Raw genomic sequence first — 12,663 nt, forward strand, 5'->3', positions numbered from 1 at the left:
AAGAGTAAAGAAAATCAGTGGTTGCTGGGGTCTGAGAGAAAGGAAGAAAGGAAGAGTAGGTAGAATACACAGGATTTTTGTGGGAGTGAAATTATTCTGTACAATCTACTGTAATGATGGATATATGACATGATGCATTTCTCAGCACCCACAGAACTGTATAACACCAAAAGTAAACCTAATATAAACTATGGACTTTAATAAATAATTAAAGTCAGTATGATATCAATATTACATTAATATCAGCTCATCATCAGTGTGCCATGCTAATGCAAGATATTAATAATAAGGGAAATTGTGTGTGTGGGTGGAGAGAGAATATATGGGAACTCTCTGCATTTTCTGCTTAATTTTTCTATAAACCTAAAACTGCTTTGAAAAATAAAGTTTAGTTAAAAGTATATACATATAGGAGAACAGTGAGGAAGCTAACAAAGTTGAAAATCTTTTGCATCCCAGGTTAGGCAGAAGGAGAGGTTAATTTTTTTTTTTTTTTTGAGAGGTTAATTTTTATCTATACTCTTCACAGTATCAAGTGTAAGTTCCCAGGAGGCCAAAAGATGTTTTTACTCAGGGCAACATGTTACTTGATGATGTTAGATAAACTTTAATTTTGCCACCATTTTTGGAAAATAAGTATTTTATTCAAATACTTTAAAGTGTAACCAAAACATAGGTGATCTTAACTTTTACATAGCCAATATTTCTGTAATTATATACTGACATCCCAACCATCCTTGGGAATCAACTGTAGAAGGCTGGGTCCAAAATAAAGTTCCTTCAAAGTATGGGTTGACAGCTAGCCCCTCAAGAGCTTTCCAGGGGTTCGTGCATGCGAGGTCACTTCAGTCATGTCTGACTCTGCGATTCCATGGACTATAACCCTCTAGGCTCCTCTGTCCAAGGGATTCTCCAGGAAAGAATACTGGAGTGGGTTGCCATGCCCTTCTCCAGAGAATCTTCCCAACCCAGGGATTGAACTCACGTCTCCTATGGCTCCTGCATCATATGCAGATTCTTTAGTACTGAGCCACCAGGGATAGAGAGAAAATGTCCCAGGTCTTGGGGACTGTGACAGGGAAGTGGATTTCTACCAGTTTCTTATCAGGAAAGAAAACTTATATGCAGCTTTCTCTGCATGCTTTTCTCAATATGACACCTTCAAGCCAGCCTCACTCTTCTTGTTCAACCAACTGAAAATTCCCTGTCAAATCTTCTAACAAAATTAACATCTGCATATAACTTCTTGCCAGTAGTAAAATCAATTTCTTTGGCTATTACTGTCACTTCAAATAGACTGAGGGGGTGAGGGGAATAAAAATTTGAAGTAATTAATTAGTACAGCAAGTTAATTTTAACTAATGCTATTATTAATAACATTTACTATATAATTTATTTATTTATTTATTTATTTTTTACTATATAATTTAAATTTGCTACATAAGACTCAGCTTTGCTTTTTAGGAATGAAGTGCTATCTTGTAACATGTAAATCAACTGCTTCTCCTACACAATTTTTATACACATTCTGAGAAACATTATATATAAAAACCAAAGGATCTTATGCTGAGGACTTAATGGAATATGATGCTCTTATTGCTGATCTTAGGGTTTGAGCAAAATACAAGTCCTTCAGTTCTCTTTTGGTTTGTATTACCAACTATGTACTGGAAAACCTCAAAGTTTTCATTTTCAAAATATTCAAGAGAAGAAAAAAATCAGTGTTTATAAATTTATTTTTATTTTAAGCAAAATAGAAAGGACTGTGAATGTATTATCTGGTAGCCCATGATATATTTGATATTTTTCTTAACAAATAAACAGAAAGGGTAGGGAGGCCCAATTCTAATAGCTCATTAGATGTGCCTTTAAATCATTAATGCACCATCTTGATGTGCTGACATGGAACTTCAGTCAGCTTCAGTGTTACACAATGCAGGAGGAGCTGGCTAACATACTTGCTGCATGGCAAGGAGTAATAGTATCAACAAGGTGTGATTACTTCTATTTGAAATGAAGAAAGAAATGCTAGCACTTCTAGCAACAAAGATGTTTCATGGTATCTTCAGCTCAAGCTGACAGGAATGACCTAGGGGATATACCAGGTAAACACAAGGAAACCAAGTCAGGCAAGGCAGAAAATCTCGGCGAACTGTGTGAGAACCTAAAATACTCCCTTAGAAGAGACCATCACAGCTGTAAAAATCTACCCCAAACCAAATAACAACTGAAAAACCAAACCCAGACCTAGAGCAAGCCTATTGATGTGGTACTCGGAAAAGAACAAAAAGGAATTGATTGGAAAACAAGTTCAACACATGCAGCAGAGGTAGAAGGAAAAAACAAAACAAAACCACTTGCAGGCAGCGAGGAGCCCTATGGGAAACCCCTCAAAGCATACAAAAAAGAGTAATTTTTTGGAAACAGTAATTTAAAGTTTCCATTTACTTGCTTTTATATGACAAAGAGAAATGATCTTTTTGGCAAGAAATTTCTAGTCTATATTCAAAAAATCTACAATCTCATACATGGTTAAAAAAAAAAAAGTCAGAACACAGAATCTTAGTTCTTGAATAAGGATCAGAACTGCAATCTTCTCATCAGTGGAAAAAATAAAGTTCAGGGAGGCAAGAGAATTTGCTGAAGGATCACATGTAGTTAAAGGGATAAAAACACATAAGGGTAGAACACACAAGGATAAAACACTGCCCCAGTCAGTGCTTCCCTTGTCTTGAGTAAAATTAAAATATTATTTTTTTACTTTTATTATAAAATGTTTATTGTATTTATTGTGAAATGTTTGGAAAGTACAGAGAAGAACATTAAAATTCTCTGTAATCTCACCACCCAGAGATTGTAGGTAAACAACAAGGACCTGCTATATAGTACAGGGTACTACATTCAATATTTCATAATAACCTATGCTGGAAAAGAATCTGAAAAAGAATATACATATCTATGTAAAACTGAGTCATTTTGCTGTACACTTGCAACTAATACAATGTTGTAAATTAACCATTCTTCAATTTAAAAAATTCATAGAGACAGAAAAAATATTCTGACTCAGAAATGAAAAAATAAATGACATAATTCAATATTATCTTACTGTTCCTAATGAATTAGTGAAACTAGACAATCATGATCAATGGTGGCTGTCATCACTAGAAGAGACTAGACATTATGTGTCGCCTGGTAGGAATATATATTACTCCCACCTCTGATGGCAGTCTTGCCAAAGAAGAAATAGGACATATACTTCTGTATCTGAACAGCCCTTCCCCTTTCTTTGTGCGTATCCAAGTTCTACTTATCTGTTTTGACCTTTTCAAGCCTCATTTCCTCCAACAAAATTATCTGTAGGATGTATGACTTCTCTAAAGTCTTAGAGTCCTGGGACCAGTGCTGTCCAAAAAAAATATAATATGAGTCACATTTTGCTTTCAAATTTTCTAGAAGCTACATTAAGAGCATAAAAAGAAACAGGTGAAGTTATTTTTATTGATGTATTTTATTTAACTGAATATATAAAAATATTTGATCAATAAAATATTAATGACACATTTTATGTTGTTTATTTCACAATGTCTTCAAAATCTGGTGTGTGTTCTACATAGCACATCTCATTTTGTGACTAGTCACATTTCAAATGCTTGATAATCATGTGTGGATAGTGGCTAAAATATTGGACAGCACACACAGAATTCATTATACAATTTAGCATACGACTATCAGGTCAAGGCAGGCAGAACATGGGTTCTCCATAAGATCAGACTCCTAATTGGAGCAATGTCAGCCTCTTAAACACCCTTAAGACATGTCAATACTTTTTTTTTCAGAGCCACACAGGAAAAAGTGAGAGGTAACGCTATGGACTGAATGTTTGTGTACCCTCTCTCCTCAAATTCACCAGCTGAAGCCTAATCCCCAGGGTGAGAGAATTTGGAGGCAGGGCCTTTGGAAGGTAATCAGATCATGAGGTTAGAGTCCTTAGGATGGAATTGGTGCCCTTATAAGAAAAGACAGGAGAGGGACTTTCCTGGTGATCCAGTGGCTAAGACTCTATGCTCCCAAGGCATGGGGCCTGGGTTCGATCCCTGGTCAGGGAAGTAGATCCTCTATACTGCACCTAGAGATCCGGAGTGCTACATCTAAAACCCATCAGAGCCAAATAAATAAATATTTTTTAAAATAAAAAAAAAAAAGAGAGAAAGAAATAGAGAAGAGACAGGAGAGAGCTTGTTTCTCTCTCTGCTGTCTGGGCTACGTGAGGACACATCTGTAAGTGCTGTTTACAAGCCCGGAAGTCAGCTCTCACCACATGCAAGTCTGCTAACACTTTGATCTTGGACTTCCCAGCCTTCAGAACTGTGAGAAATCAGTGTTTGTTTTCTAAGGCACCATCTGTGGTACTCTAACAGTCCGTGCTGACTGAGACAGTAACCAGCCACCCAGATACTGTGCTAATGAGATGAATCTCTCTTCACACACAAGCACCAGTCCAGTTCAGCAAGGAGGTGTGGGAGGACAGTAGAACAGGCTTCTCTGCTGCAGGATATATAGAACACAGGGGGAGACAGACAAGATGGGGAGAGCTGAGGCATCAAGATTTTAAATGCTTCTTTGTAAGTAGTAATATACATAACTAAAAGTTAGTCCTGCGATGTCCTGATATATATTTCATTGTTCATGAGAACTGGATAGGCTTTTTGAATGAGGATCTGAAAGGTTGCTATAATTGGTTCTAGATACTGCTAGATATTAATAAAGTCAAGCTTTGTTCCTTAGGCATAGAAATGTTTATGTCATTAAAAAATAAATGCCTCAGTTTAATAAACAAAGTATGTCCAGGGAAACATTTCAAATTCAAAAATCTATAGCACGCGATGAATTCTGTTACTGAAAGAGAAGACCTCTTGCTGGGTGATGCTCAGACTTTTATTTAAAGCCTTCTTATCACCATCTGGCTCAAACAGAAATATCTGATTGCTGTCACCACCTGTTTCTACAAGAGATTCTCATGCCTAATAAACCTTTTAAGCTCTATGTCCAAGTCAAACATATTCCTGGCAACTTTCTCAACAAGGTGATTTCCTTCTGGTTTGGCCCCACCCAGCCTCGTGATTATAGAACACCCTGACTGAAACAATGAAATCCGCGCCCCTTAAAGGGAGTCTCCAGACACTGCCCCTCCAGGGAACTGAAAGGAACCATGATCTTACCTAACCTATACCTTAAATAGTTATTTTCATTATTATTTTTTAAACCAATCACTCCATTCTTTCAGAGGTTTTTCTTTTAATGGCAACTGAATATTTACATTACTTTGCCTGGAAGGCATGTAGGACTTTTCCTGGTGCTTGCTTAGCTGATTAGCATGACACACTTGGCTGAATAGTTCTGGGAGACAGAGTTTGGTATGGGAGATGCAGTGGCCGACAGGAAAGATTAGGAACAAAGTCTCCCATGGCAGTTTCCTCTCTCCACCAAAGTCTAAACTTAGAATAGTCTTTCTCTTCCAAGCTAAAGGAAAAGTAATGGCAAACCTATCAATGGCTTGACGAGATAAGGAAGATAAAATGAAATTAAAAACTAGCCTTTTTATTTCTAAATCAAATTCTTTTTTATTCTTTTAGATGGCACTTAACCACATTGCTTTAATTTCTTCTTCTTTTACTTACAGCATTATAATCAGTATTTTCAGATATGTATTTATAGGAAATATCCAGCGTAATTTTAATGATGATTAGTCTTTTCAAAGTAAAAACACTGTTCTATGTATTTCTTTCAATGTTTTTCATTTTTCCAATTAGAATATACCTACGTCTAAACCAAATTCTTAGTTGTACTGAAGAGGAGTAGATGGGAACTGACCTGTGCAGGAGAAAGAGCCCTGACCAAAACTTTGCTTGGGCTAAAGGAAAAAGGTCATGGCCAAGCTTCTGCTCTTGGGTTCATAGATCTTTATTTAACAGAGTTCTTTAGTGAGTGTGGAGTTGGTGATGGAGGCAAAACTGCTTGATGTGAGACAGTAACAAAAATTTAGAGACTGAGAGGCCAGCATGTAGGGTAATGGGTGGCCAAGAAGGTGGTAACAAGCCAGGGCTTGGAAAATAGTGCTACTGTCTTGACATTTCTTCTGGTGGGGGGAATAGCTGGTAAATTGTTATGACAGCATTGCTTAGATTTCAGATTTTTTAAAAGGGTATATTTAAAAAAATTTTTAAATTTATTTATTTAATTTTGGCTGCACCAGGTCTTTGTTGCTGTGCGCAGGCTTTCTCTAGTTGAGGTGAGCTTCTTACTGTGGTAAGAAGTGGGATTCTTACTTCTTACTGTGGTAGCTTCTCTTGTTGCAAAGAATGGGCTCCAGAGCTTGGTGTAGTAGTTATGGCATATGGGCTTCAATGCTCCTTTGCATGTGGAATCTTCCCAGAACAGGGATCGAACCCATGTCCCCTGCACTGGCAGTAGAATTCTTAACCACTGGACCACCAGGGAAGTCCTAGATTTCATCTGTTACGTATTGATTCAGTCTATCCCCTCAGTTCAGTTCAGTTGCTCAGTTGTGTCTGACTCTTTCCGACCCCATGGACTGCAGCACACCAGGCCTCCCTGTCCATCACCAACTCCCAGAGTTTACTCAAACTCATATCCATTGAGTCAGTGATGCCATCCAACCATCTCTGTCATCCCCTTCTTCTCCCACCTTCAATCTTTCCCAGCATCAGGGTCTTTTCCAATGAGTCAGTTCACATCAGGTAGCCAAAGTATAGGAGTTTCTGTTTCAGCATCAGTCCTTCCAATGAATATTCAGGACTGATTTCCTTTAGGATGGACTGGTTGGATCTCCTTCCAGTCCAAGGGACTCTCAAGAGTCTTCTCCAACACCACAGTTCAAAAGAATCAGTTCTTTGGTGTTCAGCTTTCTTTATAGTCCAACTCTCACATCCATATATAACTACTGGAAAAAGCATAGCCTTGACTAGATGGACCTTTGTTTGCAAAGTAATGTCTCTGCTTTTTAATATGCTGTCTAGGTTGGTCATAACTTTTCTTCCAAGGAGCAAGCGTCTTTTAATTTCATGACTGCAGTCACCATCTGCAGTGATTTTGGAGCCCAAAAAATAAAGTCTGTCACCTACTTTCTGATTTAATCTATCACCTACTCAACTATTCAGTTCCCTCATGCTATTCCAAACCTTCAGTAAAATTCTGCTATATCCAATTGGATTCTGTTCATGGTATTATAAGAAGGGGGTGCTGGTTTCCAAAACAGGGCAAAAGGGACCAAAGAAGAGAGGAAGCCACCCAGAGAAACAGAATAATGGTTTGGATGGCTAGGTCAGAAAAATGACATCTCTGGAGAAAGCATTTGGAATACTGGACTGGAGAGAGAGAAGGGAAATTTTCCAAAGTAAGTGGATTGAGGGTTCCACTGTCTTATTTGCACATTAAAGAGAAGTATCAGAAGGCTGTACGATTTGAGGACATCTGGTTCATATTATTCCATATTGGCATTAAAATAATTAAAATACTTGAGTCCCATGGTCAAGTATTTCCCAGATTAGTAAAATTTAGGGACTGTCAGCTTTTTTTTGCATCATGCAAAGATATTTTAAAAACTAATTATCACCATTGTTTCACAAAATAAAGGGCATTTTAGTATACATAAAGGCAAAATAGGAAGAGCATAACCTCAGGACAATTTTTAAAAATTTCGTTTTTATCTGAAATGATCTCACAGTCAACCTACTAAAAAGCATATATTTATTTAGTTGTAGCTTAAAGATTCCTTAAGTTTTTTTTCTACCTGTTTATTCATTTTTTCAAAAACATTAGTAAACTGTTATGTGCCAAGCACTGTGCTAGGTACTAGGGTGGAGAGAATGTAGCAATACAGATACAGAAAAGTATCAGTATCTCATGGTTTTCTGGGAGAGTCAAGTAGGTGACCCTAACCGCAAACAGTGTGTCTTGTGCTGTGGTAGACGAACTCACTGAATACTATGGGTAAAAAGGTCCAAACAACAGCTAAAAAAAAAGTCACTCTATCTCTAAGCGGAAGTGTAAGAACTATTAAAGCCTGATGCTAGATCTTACTCTGCATCTGTCATTTGAGTTTCCTTACCAATGATTTAGAGGGAAACTGACAGTACACCCCAGAGACCATGGGATTTTTCAGACTTTTATTTTTTCTGAGCCAGTAAACAGGGCTGGGAACATACTTCAATGCAATGTCAGCTGACCCATACAGCACACCCAACCAGAAGAAGTGGGTTAGGAAGAATGTAAGGAGTAAAAACTGACACTCTCCCCCTCTTGTCTATAGTGGAATGGCTGTGCACATAACCACTCTGCTCACTTTAGGGTGTACAACCTGAAGGTCCGTGGGGGACAGGACAGGGTAAGAATATGGTGACATGGTCCATGGTGAAGACCAAGCTTAGGATCTGGTGCCAGACTAGATGGAGCACTTGCTCAGTACACACACTGGGGAAATGTCTGGGAGTGGTGATGGACACAGTGGTCCCTCTGGCTCAATACTACTCCAAGCTACCAGGTTTCTGAGTTTCTATCCTAAGTGAGAGTTAGGAAGGCACATCTTGGTATCTTAGTCTGGTTCTGAATTTCCAGAGGGAGTCGGGAATGCTGGCACAGCAAGGGATACATATACATTTATACAAATGTATACATTCATACACACATTCATTCACAGACGTTTATGTGAAGAAGAATGGGAGGCAGGTAGACTGGGGAGTTTTTCTGCTGTGCCTCAAAGGGCACTGTGTTAGAGGGGGTAAGCTAACTATGCCTTTTTCTCACATGGTACAACCAGAGTATATGTGTCAAAGGGATAGATGCTGGAACAGTCTTTTCCTTCCCTTGTCTCACCTCAACTTTGGTCAGAAATAGGTCTAGAACTTGCACTCAATTATCCATCCTTAAATAAACTCAAAACCTCCATAGATCGGCTGAGGGCTTCAGCTCTGGTATCTCTGACCAGGTCATCTGGCTTCTCTGAAGCACATGCGTGTGACGACGATACAGAAACGCAGGCAGTGGCTCTTGTACACACACAGAGGTTCTGCAGCTCTCTTCCATTCTCACACATTCCCCTTTTAGATTCTGAGCAGCTCTCCCTCCCCAGGCGCTATGGAATACAAGGGTCTGACAGAATCAACCAAAACAGATGAGGTTCCTTCCTCACGGGGGCTTGGGAACAGAGGTGTGGTCATTTTCCTTCTCAGCTTTAAAAATTGTGACCTCCCTAGACAAGAGCCGGTCAGGGGACCGAGACCCGCAGACGGTGCGGGGAACCGGCGCCCCTGCAAAGCCCAGTAACGCCCGCGACCAGGCCCGGGCGGCGCGAGGGGAGGCGAAGTTGTCCCCGAGGCCGGTGGCAGAGGATGCGGCAGCTCGGGCAGTGACAGCTTTGAAGGAGAAAGGGAACGATGGTTCCATGGTCCCTGAGGTCTCCCGAGGTCGACTCCCCGGAGACCCAGAGCAGCGGCGGGGCAAGTTCCTGGGCGCGCGGAGAGCGAGTGTCTTACCTGGCCGGGCTGGCTGGTGTAGTTGAAGGAGTAGATGTTCTCGGTGGGGAGGCTCACCACCCCGCTGTAGATGCGATCGAACTCTGCGCCCCTGGCGGGGTTGCGAGGGTCGCGGCGTAGCGCTGCGGGTGGTGCGGGGCGCCCGGGTGCCACCGCCGGCAGAAGCCAGGGCAACGCGCAGAGCAGCGCCAGCCGCGTGCAACCGTGCATGGTGGGCGCCGCGGCCCGGCCGCAGCCAAGCCCAGAAGCCCGGGGGGAGGGGGCGAGCGCAGAGCTGGTCCTCCCAAAGACCCCGGAGGCCACGGCGCTGTCTTCAGCGCCGCGCTGGCAATGCCTGGCAAGTCCCGCCGACGAGTGCTGGCAACGCGCTGGCGAAAGGCTGATCAAATATTGATGCAGCCTCCTGGGGTCTCCACGGAAGGTCACCAGGCGGAGGTAGTGGGTGCACAGCAAAGGGGGGCTACCGGGGGCTCCTGCCGCCTTCTAAGTCCGTTTCCTCCCCCTTTTCTCATTTCTGAGAATCTCTCACTTAGCCAACCAGAATTTCAACCGATCTCTTCCCCCTCAACCTCAAAAAGAAAAAAACAGAATTGGAAACATTAAAAGGAAATACCCACTAGTCTTGAGGAATCAAGACCAGCCATTGAGCAGGAAATTCAATCCGTTTTAAATAAATATGCACCTTCCTGCAAGCGAAGGGACGGAAAGCAACAGAGCCTGTCCAAGAGGGTGCACGAGTCCGCATTTCCAGTCTGTTACCTGCAGAGAACTCCTGCTGGTCTGAGAGATGGTTATTAACTCTCAAGTCTCCCTTCTCTTACAGAATTCCCGGTTCTTCCTTCCCAGTCACCTGCTTTATTTCCTTATCACCTCCTAATCTCAAGGAGCCTCACGTCATCACTTTTTCTCTCCCTCGCCATACGGAACATATGTAAATATGTACAGTCATAAAAAAAAAAATAAATATGGTAAAGAAAACAGTCTTAACACTGCCCTAAGTCGAGTTCCGGAAGTTGTCAAGAAGACCAGAGCAACTGGGTTTGTGCAGAGGACACACAATCTGCTCCAATTTCGGGTCTACTTTGTCTCCGCAGTGACTCTCAGATTGGCAGAATCCCCAGGATTCTGTATTGTTTTTCAAGAGAGAAACCACAACCCCAAAACAAAAGGAAATACCCTTCAGGCAAAAATTAGGAGATTCAATTTAAACAATGAAGAGGCAGGTCAAGAGTGGGTTGAAACCAACACAATATTGCAAAGTAATCATCCTTGAATTAAAAATAAAGTAAAATTAAAAAAAAAAAGAGGAGTGAGGAGAGGATCTCCAGCAAGTCCTTTTAGAGCACCAGATAATCCCAGTTCAGGAGGACTCTGTTTCATTTCAGCTTCAAGTTATTTGTAAACTGGAAGAGAATATAATTGAAATCAACCTGAGGGAACATTAAAAAAAGAAGCCACAAAGAAGAAAAAAGATCATGTTCCAAGAGTTAAAATTGCAGACTAAAATCCCAGCATTTATCATTCAGTGGAAAGGGGTTCTCTCTCTCTTTTTTAAACCTCATTGAATTCCTACAATTTATTAAAACATCAAAAAATGAGTGTGATACATTTGATATACAGTTGTAACTGTGTGATCAGAAAACAATGCAGATTGATTTAGATGACTTCCTATTAGGACTTTAAAAACATTTTTTGCTTTAAAAAATGTTTTTGAAAATATATGGGCATGAGGACAAAAGTACTCATTCAAAGAAGAGTCTGGGGGGTAAAGTTTAAAATAGAACTGAGGTTCTTTTTTTTTTTGAGAGACATAATTTCAAGCAGAATTTGAGTGATGTTAAACTGCTGTATTTAAAATGTCTATGTTTCTTTTTATAACTTAAGAAAGTTTCATAAACTTGGTGTTTGTAATTTCCTTTGAGTTCAACTGGCCTGGCCAGTTCAAGCACTTGCTAGAGGTGTAGGATCATGGATATTTCACCCTGCTTATTTAACATATATGCAGAGTACATCATGAGAAACGCTGGGCTGGGTGAAGCACAGGTCAGATTCAAGATTGCCAGGAGAAATATCAATAACCTCAGATATGCAGATGACACCACCTTATGGCTGAAAGCGAAGAAGTACTAAAGAGCCTCTTGATGAAAGTGAAAGAGGAAAGTGAAAAAGTTGGCTTAAAGCTCAATATTCAGAAAACAAAGATCATGGCATCTGGTCCCATCATTTCATGGCAAATAGATGGGGAAACAGTGGAAACAGTGACAGACTTTATTTTTTTGGGCTCCAAAATCACTGCAGATGGTGACTGCAGCCATGAAATTAAAAGACGCTTGCTCCTTGGAAGAAAAGTTATGACCAACCTAGACAGCATATTAAAAAGCAGAGACATTACTTTGCCAACAAAAGTCCGTCTAGTCAAAGCTATGGTTTTTCCAGTAGTCATGTATGGATGTGAGAGTTGAACTATAAAGAAAGCTGAGTGCTGAAGAATTGATGCTTTTGAACTGTGGTGTTGGAGAAGACTCTTGAGAGTCCCTTGGACTGCAAGGAGATCCAACCAGTCCATCCTAAAGGAAATCAGTCCTGAATATTCATTGAAAGGATTGATGCTGAAACAGAAACTCCAATACTTTGGCCACCTGATGCGAAGAACTGACTCATTGGAAAAGACCCTGATGCTGGGAAAGATTGAAGGTGGGAGAAGAAGGAGATGACAGAGGATGAGATGGTTGGATGGCATCACCGACTCAATGGACATGAATTTGAGTAAACTCCGGGAGCTGGTGATGGACAGGGAGGCCTGGTGTGCTGCAGTCCATGGGGTCGCAAAGAGTCGGACACGACTGAGTGACTGAACTGAACTGAACTGAGGATCATGGAGTCTTACTCAAACACTAAGAAAGATGAGGAATTGGCCTGTTACAAGGTGGCCCCTTCTTTAAAGAGCTGTGAGCTGTGCTTAGTTGCTTAGTCATGTCCAACTCTTTGTGACCCCGTGGACTGTAACCTGCCAGGCTCCGCTGTCCAGGGAATTCTCCAGGCAAAAATATTGGAGTGGTTTGCCATTTCTTTCTCCAGGGGATCTTCCCAGCCCAGGGATCAAACTCAGGTC

The 12,663-nt window shown here is 40.8% G+C and overlaps 1 protein-coding gene across 6 annotated transcripts in view; it reads right to left on the reverse strand.

The window, feature by feature from the left end:
* The window catches only part of SIDT1 (SID1 transmembrane family member 1), a 104,151-nt gene extending 93,563 nt beyond the window's left edge, over positions 1-10,588 (reverse strand). For 2 of the 6 annotated variants that reach the window (XM_043874993.1, XM_043874990.1), the window contains exon 1: positions 9,552-10,586. In XM_043874993.1, coding sequence (XP_043730928.1) covers positions 9,552-9,761 — 210 coding nt within the window. In that variant the 5' untranslated portion in view covers positions 9,762-10,586. Of the gene's footprint in view, positions 1-9,551 lie in introns of all 6 variants that reach the window. The other 4 variants (XM_043874994.1, XM_043874996.1, XM_043874991.1 and 1 more) reach the window with 3 other exon arrangements.
* Positions 10,589-12,663: the final 2,075 nt, after the last annotated feature.

This window comes from Cervus elaphus, chromosome 19 (assembly GCF_910594005.1).
Source record: "Cervus elaphus chromosome 19, mCerEla1.1, whole genome shotgun sequence".
Taxonomy (NCBI): domain Eukaryota; kingdom Metazoa; phylum Chordata; class Mammalia; order Artiodactyla; family Cervidae; genus Cervus; species Cervus elaphus.